The sequence below is a fragment of the Rhinolophus sinicus genome, linkage group LG04 (assembly GCF_036562045.2).
Source record: "Rhinolophus sinicus isolate RSC01 linkage group LG04, ASM3656204v1, whole genome shotgun sequence".
Lineage (NCBI taxonomy): Eukaryota > Metazoa > Chordata > Mammalia > Chiroptera > Rhinolophidae > Rhinolophus > Rhinolophus sinicus.
The window spans coordinates 56390071-56411182 of NC_133754.1; the positions used below are offsets into that span (position 1 = coordinate 56390071).

Below are 21112 nucleotides of genomic sequence, written 5' to 3' on the forward strand. Positions count from 1 at the left end.
TTTCTCTCTCCCTTCATGTTCTCACAGCAGCCGTACCAGATCTGAGATATGAAGCCCTGATCAAAGTTGATTACTTCTGGATGACTATAAAACAGAGCAGTGTCAAGGTCCATAAATTACAGGCAGGACAATTTGATGCTTACCCTTAATGCCCTGTGGCTCTTAAAGGTTTTCATTACATTTAGGTCTCAGAAGTCAACACAGCATCCCTTCCTTAACTTGAAGTTTAGCCTCATTACTCACTTGTTTTATCTTTTGAAGATAATAGTCTCCTGATTCAAAGGCGAAAGAGAAACTGGTCAATAAGATGATTGATTCAGCAAGGTAGAAGAAAGACAGAAAAAGGAAGACAGTTGCCCTCTCCACACCACAAACACAAAGATCATTTAGTCTAACCCCTTTATTTTACACATGAGGAAACTGAGAGATCAAGAGAGAAAGGTATCACACTCAGTAGCAGAGCTGGGTCAGTGGGGATGGCTCAGGGCCTCAGTTTTCAATGCTTCCCCTGCTGTAAAGCAGGGCCTCAATAAAGGACCAGCTGAATCAACAAAAGGGAGCAGCGAACATTCTGAGCACAGAAATTATAGTGCCCTCCTCCCTTCTAAATACAGGCTGGAGGCATGCCAGGAGCATTCAAGAGCAGAGGGGACAAATGACCTTCACAAAGAGGTAGGATAAAGTCCAATGACACCCAACACTAGACAGCTACACTGTTCTTCCTGCTTCAAATAGTTCAACCTCCCTAAACCTGTTCAGAGGAATGAGCCAGTCCCTCCAATAATCTGTTAAGAAAGACACATTTTAAAAACCCACAGTTTTTAGTCTATCCCATAGTTCGTAGTCTATCTAGCACTTGCACAAACGTTACTTTTTTTTAAATTTATTGGGGTAACACTGGATAACACTATTATGTAAATTTTAGGTGTACAACTTTATAATACAACATCTGTATATTATGTGCTCAACCCCCAAAGTCTATTCTCCTTCCATCACCTTGTATTTGACCCTTTACCCCCCTTTGCCCTCCTTTTCCCCCCTTCCCCAGTCTGTTGTCTGTATCCATGAGTTGTTTTTTTCTTCTGTTTGGTTTGTTCATTTTATTTCACCCTCACAATGGTCCCATTTTCCAAGTAAAGAAACTGAGGACAGAAGAAGCCTTGCCCAAGCTTGCAGCTGGTAAACAGCAAGGCTGGAAGTTGAGCCTGTATATTCCAATTCCATAGTCAGTGCACCTTCCTCTATACTATCTCCGCCCAATGTTATTAATGACCAAAAGCCAAACACAACAGTAAACCAAAGGGCGGACTGCACCACACCCTCAGGCCAGTTAAATAATGACTAAAATCCTTGCTGGAACCCAACACAGGCTCTGAGCATTTTCAGAGCAGGTCCGGCCCCAGGCGTCTGCTGAGAGAACCCCTCCTAGGCCTTTATCCCTCATAACTCTGGCCTGATCACATGAACCATAACAGTGTGGCTGCAGCTGGACCTGTCAAGTGCATTGGGCTGGTGGTGACACACCCGCTGTGCAGGCAGATTCCCTTCCACCCCAAACATTCCAAACACTGTGCTGCATGGAACTGGAGGGAGGAACCGAGCTGCACGGGGAGCTGGCGAATCTGACAGAACTCTCCGCACCACATCTGTCCTTCTGCACCAGCTTACAATTGGTTCCCAAAGAGCTGCACAGGCCATGCTTTGCCCAGGTACACTAGAAATGATCAGGATGTTTCTTCTGGGAAGTGACATCAAAGGGACTTCAATTGGAATCCTTACCACTGGCACACATTCCTTTCAAGTTCTGAAAACTAGTTCAAAATTAAATTGGAAAAGGATTACAGACGGCCGGGAAGGTCATGGAGGCACACAGAGGAACGGACACTAGATGAAGAAAACTAATAACACAGGACAATTATTTTATATGAAGCAAAAGCTTCAGAAACACTAACCTAAACATGAGACCTCTATAAAGCAAAACTGGGAAAGAGACTCATTTACACACTGCATGAATTTTCCCTTCACAGAAACAGAAGAAATGGAACAACTTTTAGAGGAGCAGTATTCAGTACGTGCTCTGTGCCAGGCATTGTCACATATTTTATCTGCTCAATAACCACGGGAAAAAGGATATCCACAAGTGATCGCCCAGCAGATAGACGCTAAGCAGCTTCACACCACTGCACAGCAAGGCGCTCCGGGAACATAGAGACAGAAAGGGCCAGGCTAGAAAAACAGATAAACCCTTGAGGAGCAGCCACCGCGGCACCGTGAGGGGCAATCTGCACGTAGGGAAAGAACACAGGAGGAGGGCGAGGTTCTGACAGTCGGTTCACTCTTCTTCCCAGTGTGTCACGTGCTGCCTAGGAGGTACATGAGTTACAGTGCCATTCTCCGTGTTCAAAGATGATGAAACTGGTACACTATTGACAGGACTACATGACAGCCTAAAGATGCTTCCACAAAGTGTTGACGGATGTGCACTAATTTACGCATTCCTCTCTCAGCCCTCTGTGCCACCAAAGGCTGCATCTGAGAGGTGACTGATGGCCGGGGAGAGGGGTTCTCCTGTGGGGTACAGGGCACTATCATGGTGCTACCGGGAACCCTGCCACAAAGAAGCCCTGCCACGTTTATAGTTTGAGCATATCCACAACTCCAAATTCATGACCACCTTTCTCTAAGGTCGACGTCCTCTCATGTGCCTCACATAAGGAAGAGCAAACTTAAACATAACAGTCAAAGTTTATTAAGATTTACTGAGCTTTTATTAAGGCAGGAGAAATTTTGGTAAATGCTTCCTTGCACCTCAGTTAATCGTCACACTACACACCCCTCACGTTATTTAGGTATTATTATGACCCCTAGTTCACACATGAAGAAACTGAGGTTCAAGAGTAGGGAAGTAACTTACTAACGGTCAAACTGTAAGAAATACAGGTAAAACTAAACCTAACGGGCCTATAACACTGAAGCCCAGGCTCATACCACTACTATGCTTTCTGCTCTCACAAAATATGTTTCACGTCCTTTTTTCCCAAGCACTCTCTTTGTCCTTTATTATTAAAGCTATGAAATAAAATATACAGTTAGAAAGAAGCAAAATATTCATACTGATGGGCTATGTAAGACAATGAAGCTATAAAATACTGGAAGAACTTAAAATTATGAATTTAAAATCTGTAACAAGGCAAGCAATACCAACTTACCCAATACACTCCCCAAAACACACCTATTATAATCAGCTGACTACCCCGGATGTTCCAGCACCAGGGTGCTCACAGGCTCTTGGGTGTTCATTGATCCTTTAACCGCAAGCATCTCAAGCACGGATGGAATAGCAACGCACTGGGCTGAAGCTCCCGTCTACCATCCGTGACCTTTCTTATGCCCTGTACATGTCTGTACCTGCGGAATGTGAAAACAGAGAGAGACCTTCCCAGAGATAAACTGAGGAGCTGAAATTCCCTCAGCTCCAGGAAAAAACTAAACACAAGCAAAACAACTCCCTATGCCCTTCTTCTTTAGATAACTGGTTAGCCTTTGAAGTTTCAAACCTATGCCAAATTCCAAGACAAATCATGTTTCTCTCCTACGAGCGTAGCCAACTGTCCCTTCAGAGCAGTGATACACCGAAGTAAGAACAACAGACTTGTGCTGTAGTCAGAATGGACCCCACTAAACGACCAAGCTCAGACTGGTGACCTTCCAGTGCCTGAATGAAGTTTCACAAAAGCTAACTGACAGCGCACTAGAATCTAGGAGCTCCAAGTTATTCATGTCGGACCACCTCAGAAAGCAGCACAACTCTATTAAAGGGAAAACCTACCTGGCCCCAACATATAATCAATACACTGATAATAAATACACCCGCTTCACTTTTGTCATCCTTATACAGAAAACAATCTATATGAATTAGCATTCTCCTCAATTCCTAAGACTTTCTTACAATGTTTTCCATCTGAAATGAAACAGTTTAACATCCAAAGAATTTTCTGTAACTGCAAACATACATAATCCAGCACTGCCTAGGACCAGACAAAGAAAATAAACTGAATTCCAGTTACCTCCATCAGCAAAGTCTGCCCATAATTTTGTCCTGAATACAAAGAGCGTTCTCCCGTTCCATCTGTTCAGCAAAGCTTCATCTTCCGCAACGGCTCTTTTAATGGGCTTCTACAGCTGCTTCTGTTGCGAGTACTAACCGCTGCTACACACTGACTCTGCAGTGACATTCTCCCAGAATGCCACTATATCCCCGAGGGGCTGAGGGATAAGAACTTTAAAAAAGTTGAAGGATTACTTCCCCCTCTGCCCAGCCTCTCCTCAACAGGCAGCTTCCCTCCAAGAGATCTGCTTCAAAAGTCCAGATCCAGTGAAGTCACACATGACCTCACAAACCTCCGGCTTAACTCTTTAGAAGCCAGGCGGCAAGCTGGCAACAGGGAGAAAGGACAACTATCTTCGTCTGTTTATAGGGTGGCTGCTGCGTATGGGAAAAAGAGAAGTTTGTCCAACTGACACCATTAAAAAAGAGAAAGTAAACGCAGCATTGTTTCTCTTTTATAGCACGAAGGTTTTTGAAGTCCTATTTTTAAAGAGCATATAGAATTTGCTACCGTACACATATTCTGGCCCTAAAGGAATGACTGAAATTAACAACATAGTGGATCTAATTCATTTAAGTTATATAAAATTCAGCTGTGTTAAATTCGCACTTAATCTTATGTGATTTTTTTTTTCTAGTTTCATTTCTAGCTCCGTGTTTGTTTTTCTGCTCATGTTGGTGTTAAAATACTCATTTGCCCTGTTGTTCAAATCCTGCTTCAGACAACCAGAAGTAGACATGGGGCACTCACAGCTGTCAGACACAGGCAGCAACTGCCACAGATCCGTCTGAGAACCTGGGAACCCCAGCAGTTGGGCCGGCGGACAGAAAGGAGGGCAAGCAGACCTAACTAATGGATAACAGAGTGCACACCAGGGCTCCTCAAGGGAAAGGAGACTGGTTTCACTTCATTTTCCTTCGCACGCTTTTTCCCTGGGCCCCTGCTATTGCTGTTGGGGTAGGGGAATTATAAGGATCAGGAGGTAAAATAACTAAAATTTACTTTATAAACACAAGTAGAGAAAATGACATACTCTCAAAGAAAGTGTAATATGCCCTTTCAAATAGTGCCCTGGTTCACCCCCAAAAATGATAACTTACAGTCTGGCAATTTCATTCCGAAATATATATATATATATCCAGCCTAGAGAAACTCTCCCACACGTGCACAAGGAGCCATGAGCTAGAATGCTCACTGCCACACCATTTGAGACAACAAAAATACTAGACAGCCAAAATGTTCATAAATAAAAAAATTACAGTATCTATTCATGTAATGAATACTATACAGCAAATAAATTAATATTTGGGGCTTTACTGCATCGATAAGAATGAATTCGAAATGGTGAAGGAAAAAAAAGCAAGTTACAAAAAGAAACAAGAAGATAGGATTTATATAAAGCTTAAAAACATGTGAACAAATAATACACATTGTTTATAGATGCACACCTACATAGAAATGATAAGCACACACAGGTAATGGGTGCCTTTAGGAAGAGAAAGAGAAGGCTGGGACCAGGGAGGCATTCACAGGAGTCTGCAATTCATCTGTAACATCTTACTTCCTTAACTGGATATTGAGATCACGGGTGTTTATTATTTTCTACCCTTTGGTGTGCCTAAAACGTTTCAGAAGTTGTAAAAAGTCAATGGCTGCATAATAGCTGCCTTTTTGAATGTAGGAACACGTGTTCAGTCTAACAGATTAACAGAACACAAGGCAAAAAGGTTAATAATGCCCCTCAACTCCCAACTCTCAATCCCCACCCAAGCAGCTGTTACTAATTCTGCCTCGGTTTGGTTCCATCTGGAAAGTCACCCTGCCCCATCCCCCACGACCACGTAGACATGTCCACCTCATCCTTCGAGCCCTTCCCCCAAAGCAACATGCTCACGAGGGCCTCGCTGACACCACATTCCCCGTAGCCTCAGCCTCGGAGCCTTCCTGTCCGGGTCTCTAGGTCCAATACCAGAGTTACTTGTGAAGTTAGCTGCCTCCTCTTTGAGAAACACCTAGTACCTAGCATAAAGCAGCTGCTAATTAAGTTCTTCACTCAACAAAAACTGAGTGCTCAGGATGTGCTGGACCCTGTAACAAGTTCTGTGAGTCTCCAAACTAAAGACTTGGACAGTTCACTGCCTAATAGGACAGACCCGCACCTGACTAAGTCTAACAGTATGTGATGGATCAGAAAATAGTTGTTAAATGAATACTGAGTGTGAATAATGAACTTTTACGATGTTGTTTCATAATAATAATTATTCGGTACCTCTTATTTTCTCTATATTAAAGACTTTATATTACTATTCTTGACTAGAAAATGTCACCTTCTTTGTGCTGAGAAGCTGCTAAATAGAGTAATTATAAGCACAATAAAATAAACTATCATTAAAATTCCTTACCTTCAAGTAATCTAAGGCTCTCAGAATTATCACAGACATATAACATCCTAAGTCAATCTGCCCACAGTCTACTCATATCAGGTGACTCTGACGAACTTCTGAAGACAATAGTTAGTTGAAGCAGTGCTATTACTGATAATAATGGCCAACATTTTTTGAGTAATTGTCAAGTGGCAGCAAATTATTATCCCTTTTCCCAGATAAGGAAGTTCAGGTTTAGAGAGAATTCACCAAAAGATGAGCCAAAGCAGTCTGACTTAAGAACCCACACTCTTCACTAGGAAACCATACTGTTTCCTGGCAGAAAAAACGGATTAACCCCTCTATTTCCAGTGCAGGGATGGGCTCCCTATGATCACCACCCTAAAGATGACACAAGAAATTATTCTGAGGTTCACAGCCAGAGCCACTCACTCTTACAATCCTGTTAGGAGACTTTTTCCCTGTCACGAGCACAGTGACCTGTGACAGGCCTGCACCCCTGACTCAGCAGAGGGACTGTCTTACTCAGCTTTGTATTCCACCGTTAAACAGTTTCCAGTGCCACTCAATCTTTAAAGTGTTTAAGAATCACCTGGATTTTGTTAAAATATACATTTTGATGGTGTAGGTCAAGGGTGAGGTCTCTTACACATTTCTAACAAGCTCCAAGATGAGAAGGTGACAACCCAGGCTGCGCACCAGAATCAGCTGGGAAGCTTTTGAAGCCATCACTGCCCGGTGCCACCCTAGACCAACAGAATCAGACTCCCTGGTGGTGAAGCCTGGGGCATCAGAATTTTAAAAAGCTCCTCACGTAACTCTAACATACAGTCAAGTGAGAGAACGCTGTTCAAGAGATTTCCTACTTTAGATTTGGTCCATGGACCACTGTTCTAGACCGGTGCTTGTCAAACTTCAAGGTACAGGCAAACCACTTGGATATCTTCTTAAAATGCAGATTCTAACTTAGTAGGTTAGGGGTGGGGCCTGAGATTCTGCAGTCCTAACAAGGTCCAAGTCAATGCTGTTGGGTTACAAGATGGTGAGTAGAAAAACGAAAAAGCTCAGTAGTTCGGTGTGTGATTTACAAGGCTTTCCTGTAATAATTCCAGATTCAGAGACCAGTGGAATACTTGGGATGGAGGTTCAGGCACAGACATGAGAGACAGCATACAAGGTGGGGGATTAGGCAGTCAAAGCATTTACCTAACATTGGTTTAGGTAGAGCTTAACATTAACCCTCATTAGCACTCATGATAAGATTATATTCAACTTACCTTGTACCAGGGCCTCTTAGGTACTGAATGCTAAGGCTCTGTGAGGAGCTCAGCCAATTTAACATATACTGTATTTCAGTTTACAGAAAGTTCATGAGATCCATAGGAGAAAAAGAAACACAAGATTAAAGCACCGGAAACGTACTCATTTTGGGTTCTGATAAACTAGTATTCCTATGTAAAAATACCTTCAAAGAACTATTTATATAGAGAAGGTCTTTTCTCCCCCAAACCATGGATCAATGGATAACATTTCTCACCTAGTGGTGCAAATCTTGTGTTAAATGATCTCTACTGAGAGGAAATGTTACTGCTTCTTTTAAAACTTAAATACTGCACCGATATATGAATAAAAAGATTGCTGTTTCATCCTGCCCAATTAAAATATCAACCACCAAATCAGTTTTTGTTTAGAACTAGGTTTCTCCTTGTAATAACATGTACCGCCAATGTCCTTTATCCTTTGAGGTTTTTTAATATGGTCTTTGATAAAAGGTCATCCATTTAACCCCACAATACTCTTCACACCATTATCCACGGCATTGCTTTGTTTTAAGGTTTAAACTACAGAATTAGAATATTTCTGGGAAACCCTATTTCAAATCCAGGACCATTTCCTGCCATCATCACCTAACAATCTGGCAGAGCCCAAAACCACAAGAGCCGGGGTCAGGCCCGTCTGGGGGACCAAAAGAACAGTGATGACCAGAGCACCTAGCTTCCCCCCCTGTGCTGGCTCCCTGACAATCAAGCCCGTCAGAGGAGGGAGGCAAGCACAGAAGAGCTGCCAGGAAACTCACCTTAGAGAGCACATTGTCTACAAAGAAGAAATGAGAAAGAATCACAAGCAACCCCCACGAGCTCCTGCCTGCGCATCCATCACTCCAGCTGGCCTTAGCCCACTCCTGGCCCTCCAAGAACTCGCTCACGCCCACAGCTGCAAGCCTCGCCTCTAAATGGTGACTCCCAAGTCTCTCCAGCTGACCTGCATCCCACATTCCCACCAGCATTTCCTCATGAAGGACCCTCACTCTCCTCACATTGAATTGTTTCAACTGCCCCCACTAGTGGGCGCTCTCCTACGGACCTTGCTCATTGCTACTTGATTCCAAAGTCATCCATGTTTGAAATCTCACAATCATCTTGACCCAGTCCTCATGTCCTACCATGTTTTCCAGAAAATAAGACTGGGTCTTATATTCATTTTTGCGCCAAAAGACACATTAGGGCTTCTGTTTGGGGATGTCATCCTGAAAAATCATGCTAGGACTTATTTTCTGGTTAGGTCTTATTTTCGGGGAAACACGGTATATTCAAATATTCACCAAATCCTGACTTTTTTTTTCTTACCAGCCTTTTTCTTATCTGTTTTCTTATATTCCTTAGACTGTTATTCAGACTATTACAAAACTCATGATAGGTTTAAAATGAATAGCCACAAACTACAACTTATTAAAATCTTAAAAAACAAAACAAAATAAACACCTAAAATTGAGTGATAAGATTATTTCCATTTTACCAAAAAGGAATCGGAGGTTTCTCGCAGTGGAACAACCTTCCCCAAATCAGGCAGCCAGCAAAGAGGTATGACTTGACCCCTGACTTACTTCTGATATCGAGTCCCCATATTTATGCCACGCTACCAATGGTCACTGTACTGTATGAAAAGAAAGTGGTATTTCAGGAGATCCAGTAATAGGTGTTTCAGACAGCTTGGAGCTGGGAGGACGGTGCTGGCAGCTCAGAGGCTGACCCAGGGCTTGCACACATGGTGCTGTGGCTTGACTGTTCTTCAGGTGCTACTGTTGTAGGTATTGTTATTCATTTTCATTTATTTATATATCTTCTACGTACCAGGCATTGTTAAACCACTTGATTTTCTTTTCTTGATTTTTGTTTTTCACTGAATTAATCTCAGCTGCTTCTCCCTCCTATTTTACACTGGGAAAAGGTCCCAGGTTGTAATTTACTCAATATCAACACCTAGTAACCTAGAATCTGGAATTTGAAACCAGATACGAACTGAGTTTGAAACCTAGTAGAGCCCCCACCCCTCATCGTTGAGCAGGAACTCCTTTGTGGACAAAATATTTTTTTACCATCACAACTGCTTCAGGAAGCTAGGAGAGGAAAATGAGAACCTATTTTCTACAGAACAAGTTTTAAATGTAAAAGAACTAATGCGGTTACCAGAGCAAGAGTGACCCAGTAATGAGCCTATGAGGGAAGAGCGCTTCCCACCGGTGATGACAGAAATGCTGGGAGCCCCATGGTCAGCCAGCTCTCTCAAGACAATTTCACATGATCACAGTCTTTTCCTCTGTCACCCGCTTAGCTAATATCACATTGCTTTAATTTCTTATTTTAATATTTATACATTATATTAAAATGCTGCACATTTTAAATTGGATGTCAAATGTGTGTTTTTTTAAATCATACTCCAACAAATGTCTGTATTGATCTTGTTTCATATGACGTTTTCCTAAACAGAAAGACACTAAAAAGAGAGAACAGCTGAAGAAGAAAAAGGATACTTGTAAATGCCAGTATTCAATTTGAAAAGAGGGGTAAAAAAACAAGAAGGCGAAAAACCACAAAGATCAAATTCAGAGTGGACCCAAGTCTGACTGAAGCACTCTCCTCAGGTATGTCAGTCGCACACAGATGTAATTCACCTCTTTTGCTGTACTCCTCCTCCGTATCGGTATCTGAAAGAAAAACTAGGAGGCTGAGGCATAAAATATATCTATTCCACTACAAAGGTAATTTTAAAAAGCAATTTTATGTATGTCAGAGATCCAAAAGAGAAGCTCCTGCCATATTACTGTATTTGCTATTTCTCTTTTTCTATCCGTCCAAACCCAAGCTCACTAGACACGGACAACATTCAGCTCTGTTAATGGTCACTGTGACAGCATTTGTGCCTTACAGTCTCCAGGTCAGAACTTACTGATTGGAACTGCCGTCATCAGCGAGGGAGAAGCACCCAGACACAAAGGAACCCATCGGAACGTGTGTAACTGTAAGTCTCTAATTATCCTTTCTAATTTTGGAGCCATGTGACTGGACTTCACACAGCACCGCTGACCCACCAGCCTGAGTGCTATGTAGCTGGACCACAAAGGGAGGGGATGCTGCTCTTTGCTCCTTCATTAAAATATTGTGTTCCATCCACAGGGCAAGCTATTTCCTGACCGACATGTGGCACCCTGGTCAGCATTCAGGGTTCACAGCACTCACAGCACCTGAGAGAATTTAACTCTTCCCGTCGAGGTTTACTCCAAGATCTTAAAAGGCTTCTTCACCTTATAGAGTGATCTATTTGGTATTACAAAGGAACACAAGCCTTTAAAAGACGAACAGTGAGCACATATACTCTTTAAAATTGTCCTTTCCAACCTGATACGAGATTATTATGGATTTGAAATATTTTCTTCTTTGACTTAAGTGGAGAGAGGAACAGGGAAGAACAGCGCCCCTCTGGCCACCAAAGCATGGCTACATCCACGACTGGAAGGTGTTTCTCAGGGGGAACTAGATTTGCTCAGGTGCTAGAACATCTTTATCACCTTTTGCAATCACTTCCACCTGTCTTTAAAGAAAGCAGTGTCGTCCTGAGTTCAAAAGAAATCACTGTCAAATACTGCCATGGAAATAAACTTCAACGGCAAAGCAAAGGCACATGTTGAAAGCAGAAAAGGATTTTAAAATACACCCAGGCAATGCCAAACAAATATGTTTTTGTTTTGAAACCAAAAATAAATAGGCTCTGGAGCCTGACTGCCTGGGTTCAAATCCTGGGTGTCATTTATCATCTATGTGACTTTGAGCAAGTTACTCAAGTGCTCTGCGCCTCCCTTTCTTTAACTGGAAAATGAGAACATTAATAGTTCCTTTCTCCCAGCTTCTTATGAGGATTAAGCACCATGTGCTTACTAAATAAATAAACCTATGGGATATATAAGATATAAAGCTGTGTTTAGAGACAACCTACAGTAATCTTATAATATTTTCTATTAGCTGTCAACTAACATTAAAATCAATACCTCAACAGGGATGGAATTAATTTTATTGGTTCCTGTCTGGCTCGAATCACAGAAGCATTCCCAGGGAGACAGATCTCATCCCCTTTCCTCTGAGCCTTCCTCAGAGTTCACTTTATCTAGTACAGTCAGACCTCCCAGTTCACTGCCAAGGAGACGGGAGAGGCCAGTGAGATGGACTGCTACGCATGTACACTGGTTTTGTCATTTTTCTAGTGCAAATATCACAACATTTATTAATACAGTTGAAAAATAATTGTTTTCCTTGAATCTAATACCTCAGGCCTGACTGTTTGGCTGAGGGAAGTCAATTGTGCGGACTATTGTGAAGTCAGCATTCTACTCTGGATTTCCTTACAGACTCAATACCTCTGCGTCGACTTCCTCCCCTCTGCAGAGGGATGTTTTAATGCAGAAGAAATTTTTAAAAGCCCACTCATTGATTACTTTAAAAATTTATGGAAACGTGTTTATTAATGATTTGGTAAATTTTTTCTCAAATTGCAAATGCACCAACAATAATAATCAGCTCTATTACCAACCCAGACTTCTGGCTCTGTAGACACAAGGCACTGTGAGGAATTAGATCAAAAGAAATAATAAAGATATGAGACCAGGCAGCCTGCAACAGTGAATGTACCCAGTCTAGGAGTCAGGCAAGTTGAATTCTGGTACCGGATCTGTCACCAGGTAAACCCAGCCCACCAAACTGGGACTCAGATTCTTTGCTGTAAAACAAGGTTTGTAAGGCCCCCACTTCAAGCTGGAAACTGTCATCATTCTTTAACCTACGATTCCTCTGGTGCCACAACTTCTCCAAAGCACCAAGAGGTACAGGGGGGTTAAAAGAAAATGAAAGTTATACCAGTTTCTCTAAAATTTCTTAGGATCACTGAGGCTGCCCTGCATTTTTTTAACAGAGGCATGTGGAAAGTGCCAGAGCTGGGTGAGAAGTTCGGCTGGCTCATCTCTAAGATGCTTCTCATCCAGTACTAGAATTCGGCCTTATCACTGGGCAAGATCTCAGGGTTCAACAATGCAAGTGACGGCAGCTGAAACCTTATCTCCAGACAGCCTGAAGTGTGCCACTGTCTCAATCTGAGGTGCTAAAATACTATAACCTACCGCAATCCTGTCTCTAACTATCTAACGCTGCCCTACTAATGACGCGCACTCCATGGCCCCATGATGACGACTTCCTATTCTAAGTAAGCAGACCATACATTTGATAAACCTTTCACAATTTCTTCCTCTTATCTCATCTTTTATTTACTTACCCTCCCTGTGGCTTCTTCTGCAAAGCCTCTCAGCCCAAAATGCTCAGCTCCCCAACCTGTTTTGGGTCTGTAATATAAACAACTTCCACTCGCCCCAGAAAGTTGGATTGGAATTTCTATGAAAATTTCTGCATACCTGTGCTATAGCATTTTATCACAATTTATAGTTATTAGAGATGATGGTGGGGAAAAAAGGACTAAAGTGGCACTCAGGGATGCCCCCTCTCAAGAACACCCTCTTCTCAGGGACACCCTTCCCTCAGGGACACCTCCCACCCCCTCAGAGATACAGGACTCTAAATGTAGGCCTATCAGCTAACCAATTCTGATTCAAGCCCCTACTTTGTACCTGGCACTCTGGGTATTTTAATCTAGTTTAACTCTTTAAGTCTCACAGCCACACGGCGTACCGAGTATCATTAACCCCAATTTTGCAAATAAATAATTCCAGTTTCAGAGAGAATAAGTGGCTTGCCCAAGTAATTCAAACCAAGGTCTTCGCTTTGGAGACTTGTGTTCATTATCTCCTCGTGACCCAAGAAGACAACAATATCTATGGTCCATTTCACATGGAAATGCACAGCTACAAGGTAATGATGTGCCAGTCTTGAATGCGCTCATCCATCGAATTATAAGCCTACAAACTGGTTATAGAAAATGCTTACTACAGGACAGACTGCTCATAAAAAGAGGTTCATTGGAAACCTGTAATATGAATACTGACTTTTAAAGAAAAGCATTGACATTTTTTCATACAGCTTTAAAATAGTTTATCCCCATTTCACCTCCCCGCCAACACATACACACAGAGACACTTCAATTAAGGAAAACTGTATCAAAACTAAATTCATAAAATCTTTAAGAAGTTTAGCATTCTCTGCCCATGGATAGAGGTGCTAAAGGGCAGGTAAATGACCCAAGGGTAGTGAGCAGGAGGAAATGAAATGCTGGATAAGCCATAAACAGACAGGGAATCACTAAATGACAGGTGTAGCACATATAACCTGTATGACTTGTCATTTTATCTCCCAGGTAGATTTCAATCCTAAAGTAGAGAGAGATAATAAGTATTTATAGCCGTGACCAAGGTATCAGCTCTATGATCAAGCACCCATATAATGAGCTCCTTCCCCCACCGTATCAGGACCAGGAAGACAACCTAACAGAACAGGACCTCACAGAGCAAAGGACTGGAAGAGACTCTGGCGACCATCTAATGCAACTCCCTCGATCTACAATTAAGAAATCTCTGACCTGATCAAACAACCTGCTCCAAGTCACCCACCCATGTCAGTGCCTGAACGAAAGCCCACATCTCTCCGTGCTCCTTTCACAGCACCAGCTTCGACCAAAGCTGCATCGTCAGAGCTCCCAGCTCCTCACCACCTACAAATACTAGTGCAGGACCCAACGTACACAGGGTCATCCAAGAAATACCACCAAACAGAGTGACCAACTTGGCGAACCACTAAAGGGTGCTCTGCCTGCCCCTAAAACCCAAATTTCCTTTTACTCACATCATTCACTTATATCCATAGAAACTGGCCAAATGCTTTTCAAATATCTCCCACATTCAGATTTCCCAAAGAGAAAACGCTACAAAACCACAAGCACGAAATTAATGAGAACAGGACTAGTACCTTCCCCAGAACGCAATTTCTCGGGTGCCTTTCTTGTAGATGGGATCTCCAGTGTCACTGAGCCCGTTGCTGATCCCGGTAGAATAGCCCATCACTATTCCGCCATCTGCTGAGACGCTCAGGACGTCTTGCTGTCCTCCCACTGATGTCCTCTCCAGGAACTGACTGCCTTCTTTAATGCGCTGCTGTATCATTGGCGTGAGGGGCATTTCAAAGCTAAAATAGCTATCAGGCTCTGAGTACAATGTCTCCAAGGACTCGGCGCTGTAGTATAAGGAAGTGTTGTCCAAAATGGTTTCAAACTGGGAGCTGTACATATCAGTGGAGTCCTCCGTATACCCAGGCCCCAGGATTTCATCCTCTCCTCCCATAAAGTGCTCCTCTTGTTCAAGAATCCTAGAAAGGAAATAAGAGTGAAGCGTTTCAATATTAGGTTAATTTTTCATTTTTTTTCTCCTTCATCCATATAAAAAAGATAGCATTCTCTAGAGCTAACACCTGTATTCACTTGGCTTATGTCTTAATATATTTGCGAAGGAAGATATCATAGAAATATATTCGGGTTGAAAAAATTCCTAGCATACACATGCTGAACTACCCTCTAATATATAGTTTTAAACTAGTTACCTAGTATGTGAATACATCTAGTCCAATGAATATTTGAATAAATATTTGAATAAATACATCTAGTCCAAGGAATATTTCAATAAATATTCCCACGTTAGCCAACTAAACTCCACAAATTCAAATTATTAACAGCTACTGTCATGCTCAATTTTAACAAAAGCAGATAAATATATTGTGTAAACTTAATGGTGTAAAAATATACTAAACTTTCATCAGTCTATTAATACTTTCTGATTTATGACCAAATGCCCTCAGGCTATGACTACATTAGAATCCAAGGGTCGCCCCCTGCTGACAATGAAGCAGCACTGCAGAGAGGTTTCAGGTCCAAAATAAGACAGTGAATGAATGACCTTAAAAAAAAGCCAACAGACATGCTTATTGCAAGGCTCACCAAAACAGTAAAAACCTAGAAACAACTTATAAGTTAATATAAAGGGGTGGTCCATTAATTGACTGATATGTAGCACGTTCTTCAAATATTAAAAATGAACATTAGGATAACTAAGTAAAATTTCAAAAACTCTAAGCGCAAGAAGGCAAGTTAGAAAAACCTGGAGATGAATTCTGGATGTGCCGATTACTCCTATATCACTTAAGCAACTTAACCTCTCTGAGCCTCAGATTCCTATAAATAGAAATAAAGTAGAACTAGGAATACAAAGGCCTCAGAAGTAATCTGCATCCCTCCTAGGTACTGGCAAGATCCACGTTCAACAATCCAGTTGCCTTTGTTGTTTTTAAGTAACTGAAGGCCTAACATGTACCAAATCTGATCCTGAGCTTATACCGCTTAATGGCTCTCACTGCACTTGGAATGAAACGAGAAGTTGTGATGAAGCTCCTTCCTACCACTCATCGCCCAGCATTCCCCCCCCAAGCTCCTCATGCTCCAGCCACAATGGTGGAGTTTCAAATCTTCAAACTTGTCCTAAGGCCTATGCTTCACACAATCCCAGGAAGCACAGGCAGCAGGCAACCCAGCTGCCCTCCTTCGCACATGCTGTTCCCTCTACCTGGAATGTTCTTCTTCCCCATTCTCGTGCTATGCCTGGCTGACTCATAGTCACTCGAGTCTCAGCTCAATTACCGTTTCCACAGAAAGGCTTTGCCCAAGCCACCAAATGAATTCGCCTCTCTCCTGCATGCAAATGATGCTTTCTAATATGTCTCTTGTCTTTTCCTAGTACAACTTGTGATCCTGGAATTAATGTGTTTATGTGGTCAGTGTGTATCTTTGGCAGTAAACTACGTGAGGGCAGTAACCATGAGCCATATCTATTTTGAACGTTTCTTTGTGCCCAGCATCTAGCAGTGTCAAGGATATAGTAGACAATCAAGAGATATTTGTGGAAGAGAGGAAAGGAAGGAGGGAGGAAGAGAGGAAAGGAAGGATGAATGAACACACAACAGCAAAAGTGCATATTCCAGTGGGAATATAATTACTGAGCCATGTGCCATGTATCCAGGCTGCTTTTGAGGGAAGTCTGGCGGTTCTGTGTGTTGGTGGGGCAGGAAGGAGGAAATAGAGAGCAGTCCTAATAGCCCTCCTAAGGGAGCATCACTCTCACTGGATTTGTTAATTAACTGGAGAGGAAAAGGCATTCCCTTATACAACCAAGCAAACAAAACAAGCGCGTCAGCCTCCCGTATAAAGGATGTTCTCCCGTATAAATGATGAAATGTGGTGTCATGAGGACTGATGGAAGCAAAGATGGTACAAATGTGAAATGACAGTGCACTGCAAATGAGTTTGCCAAAAGGAGCACTGTATAGTCAGTCTACGAGCAAAGGAAGTGAAGAAAGATGCGTCATATCTTCCATTTATCCAGGCTCGAAGCTGGTATGGGTGTCAGAAATGAAATGAAAGACAAGGAAATACCATGACACCGAGTTTACTTATCAGGGCCATAATCAAAACATATGTTACTTGTGAGAAGGGATTCCCATGTGAACGCCATGGAATCACCGAAACATAGTCTACTTCTAACCTCCTCATCTCCTTTCTAAACCTAAAAAATTGAGTCAGCCCAAACCCAGAACTTGTGTGTTCATATGCGTATGTAGGCACTGGTGTGGCACCCAGAGAAAAATGTCTAAGTTAGTATGAAATGACTATAAGATGTGTGAAACGAGTCCAAATCTTTCATATTATTAAAGATAATTGTGGGGTGTTTCAGTTACCTTGATGTTAGAAAACTTGAAGCCTGTCAAATATAACAAAATGTCAGAAATGGATTCATATAGTTTAGTGCTGACAGTCTCTCCATCACTCTGCTTCCTGGTCTATGCCTAATGGACAACCTTATAACAAGATCACTTTAATATCTTGGAAACTTAGAAGGACTCTAGCTTCCTTTCCATTCCACGATAACAAGGACCCTGGATATTGTGAGTTGAGTTCTCTCAGCCAAACACAAGAAAATGGTTTCCCATAATACGGACCAGGCGTCACAGAGAGCAGGACTACCAGGGTTACTCACCCCTCCTTGTCTCTCTCCAGTTCAGGTTTCTTCTCAAGATGGTCTTTGCTTTCCTTTAGGAAGACTTCATCCTCTCCACTCTCCACAAGAGGCATAGGCGAAAATGTCCCCGAGCCAGTGGCAGGCGCATCTGAAGGAGCTCTCCAGCTTTTACCCCCAACACGCTCAGTGAAACCGACTGAATTATACAAACCCGCAGATGAGATGACATGGCTTGGCACTTTGGAAAACGCTTTGATTTCAGGAGAGGCAGTCCTTTCCAATGATGTCTCAAAATCCACAGGATGCCGTGTCTCTCGTTTCTCCCCTCCTGTCCACAATATTTCCACCCCTTGAAATTCCACATGTTTGACACGGCCTGGGCGTCCTGTGGAGCTGCCTCTGTCACATCCTGCTGGGTACTCTCTCCCCACATCAGCCCTCCACTCTCTCACAAAACCAACACTGCCCTCAGAGTTGTGGGGTGCTGCTGGGCCCCCCATGGAGGATACTGGACCAGCTGGCTCCTGCACACGGAGAGACCCTTTTCTCCCATTATTAGTTATTTGGGAAAACTCTGCCTGAGTTTCTCCGGTTAACAGTACAGAAAGATCCTTCTGGATGCTCAAATAAAATTTGTCTTCAGTTGTAACTTCAGCTGAAAGAGGTATATTGTCTTGGCCAGCAGGGAGCAGTTTGTTGGCTCTCTGCGTTTTCTGATTGGCACCGTCCAGCTCTTTTTCCACTTGCTGAACTGAAAAACTAGAAACAGCATCTTTGTGTAGTACCTTTGTAGCCTGTAACGTTCCTGAAGCTATTCTGGCTTCTGTAGCTTTCAGAGCTGAAATCAGAGAGTCAATGGGCTGTAAACTTTGTTCCTTGAGGTGACTTTGAAAAGGGGCCTCTCCAACATCTTTTGGTCCATCTGTAATATTGTCAAGCCCAGAGTGGTGGCCAGCAAGAAGCTGGACGCCCTGCTGCCCTTGTGGGCAGCATGGCAGAGATTCTGCATCAAACTCGAGAGAAGTTCTTAGGCCTTCTCCACTCTCCTCCATGGTCCCATATTCTGGAAATTCATTTGTGACATTCGGGGGGAGTAAGGTGCTTCCTCCATGATCACCTGTGAATACAACAGAGTGGACACATGACTTGTTTGGAACAACAGGTTCCACTGTGGATTAATAACTATCCACACGTATTAGGCACTCAATAATCCTTATTTGATTCTTTCACTGTCTTGTTCCTCCCACCACTTCTCATAATCTTGCCAGTGGTCCCTTCCATTTAGCTTATGTGAATGGAACCACAGGGTTTTTGGGAGAAAAGGAGGCAATCTAACGATACATGACATAATTAACCCTGCTTCTGAAAAAGTCCCACACATGCAACTCAGTTGCTGCATATACAAAAAGAGATTAAAATAAGGACACATATCATTTTCCAAATACCACTCTTCCAATAGCAACTAAAATATTTATACGTGTTTTGGGTAAAACAATAGCCTTATGATCCAGCCTACGGTGTCCGTGCAGTAAAATCTCTGAGATGGAGCCTCAGGAAAAAAGACATTATCTATTTAAAGTCAGTAAATATTTTTTTCAGTTAGAAGGCTTCCCTTCACTGTTTGATTTCGGGGGGATGGAGGGGAATACTTTTAGAACATCCCTGGAGAGTAAGAGTGAAGTCAAAATGGAACAGGAAACTTAATGTGTTCAGAAAATTTTCCAGGATCCCAGTTGCATAAAATTTACATGGAACCTTATACAGAACACCAAAATCTGACGCAATGAAAAAAAGAAATTAGTGTATATTTACTATTTTGGATCAAATTTACATTTTCTTATTAAAATGGCAGTCAGGATAGGGAAAATGTTCTGATGAACAAAAATTTAAATTGGGGGTTTATGGATAACAGTTACAGTCCTATTTGTCCCAGTATTTAATTTTTTGGGGAACTTGGTTTTGGTTACTTTGTATCAAGAAAATCCTCATGTACACTAGAAATATAGTGTACTCACTTGACAAGTGTATGAAAGAGGACATTTGTTGTTGTTTTTAAAGCACTGTGAGCTACACCCTTCTTGTTGAGTGAAATATTTGACAAATGTCTGAATGCATATATACACTGGAACGACATGGAAGACTTGATTCCAAGGCATGCATAAAATGAGGTAACTTGGAAACATGAATAAACAGATGGTATCCCGGAGCATGCAAAATTTGATAGATAGTAATACATTTGAGAGCATACACTATTTCATATTCCATTTTAAAAATAATTTGAACAATATTTTTAAAAATTAAATGTGAATCAAACATTGATGGAATCCAAGAAACACTTCTCTGCGATGGCGGTATTTAAAATACCTTCACAAGACAGAACTAAGAGGATGTGGCTTGCTGAAATCTGAAGAGGAAGTAACTTTTCAAACCCTGATTTTGAAAAGGAAGGCAGTTAAAAACAATACAGATTCCTCTATCTAGGATGACACACTGACATTTTTAAAGCCACAGGACTTTGAAGTTTTCCCCTTTTAAGATTCAATGGTTTTCAATATGTTCACAAAATTATGCAGCCAACATCACTATCTAATTCCAGAACATTTTCATGACTCCCCCCAAAACCCCCATATCCATGAGCTGTCACTCCCCACTGCCCTGTCCCCTCAGGCCTTGGTTAACTACCAATCTACTTTCTGTCCCTACAGATTTGCATATTCGGAACATTTCATAGAAATGGAAATCACACAATGTGGCATTTTGTGTCTCTCTTTTTTCACTTAGCAAAATGTTTTCAAGGTTTACCCACGTTGTAGGATGTGTCAGAACTTCATTACTTTTTATTGCCAAATAATATTCCATTGTATGAATATACCAGTTTCTTTAGCTATTCCTCGGCTGATGAATATTTGTGTTGCCACTTTTTGGCTATTGTGAATGATGAACATTTGTAGACAGTTTTTATGTCTACATTTATCTTGGGTATTCACCTATGAGTAGAATTTCTGGGTCATATGGTAACTCTGTGTCTAATGTTTTGAGAAACTGCCAGTTTCCCAAAGCAACTGCGCTATTTTACGTTCCTACCGGCAATATTGTCCATTTTTTTTTATTATAGCCATCCTAGTGGGTGTGGAATGGTGTCTCACTATGGTTTTGGTTTGCATTTCCCTAGTGCCTGAATTTGTTCTCCAAAGTATTTTATTCTTTTTAATACTATTACAAATTGAATTGTTTTCTTAATTTCATTTTCAGATTATTCACTGCTAGCATGTAGAAATACAATTGGGTAC

At 41.9% G+C, this 21112-nt stretch overlaps 1 protein-coding gene and 1 long non-coding RNA gene across 8 annotated transcripts in view; one reads left to right on the forward strand and one right to left on the reverse strand.

Annotated features, from left to right (window-relative positions):
- The window catches only part of PSD3 (pleckstrin and Sec7 domain containing 3), a 427571-nt gene that overhangs the window by 250414 nt on the left and 156045 nt on the right, over positions 1-21112 (reverse strand). For 6 of the 7 annotated variants that reach the window (XM_074329581.1, XM_019742071.2, XM_019742072.2 and 3 more), the window contains 2 exons: positions 17841-18939; positions 14731-15126 (listed from right to left, as the gene is read on the reverse strand). In XM_074329581.1, coding sequence (XP_074185682.1) covers positions 14731-15126; positions 17841-18939 — 1495 coding nt within the window. Of the gene's footprint in view, positions 1-4067; positions 4331-14730; positions 15127-17840; positions 18940-21112 lie in introns of those variants that run through there. The other variant, XM_074329578.1, reaches the window with a different exon arrangement.
- LOC141571026 (uncharacterized) lies at positions 10448-14359 on the forward strand. The gene is made up of 4 exons (XR_012495495.1): positions 10448-10532; positions 10637-10792; positions 12734-13021; positions 14235-14359. It is a non-coding gene; the product is annotated as an uncharacterized LOC141571026 (long non-coding RNA).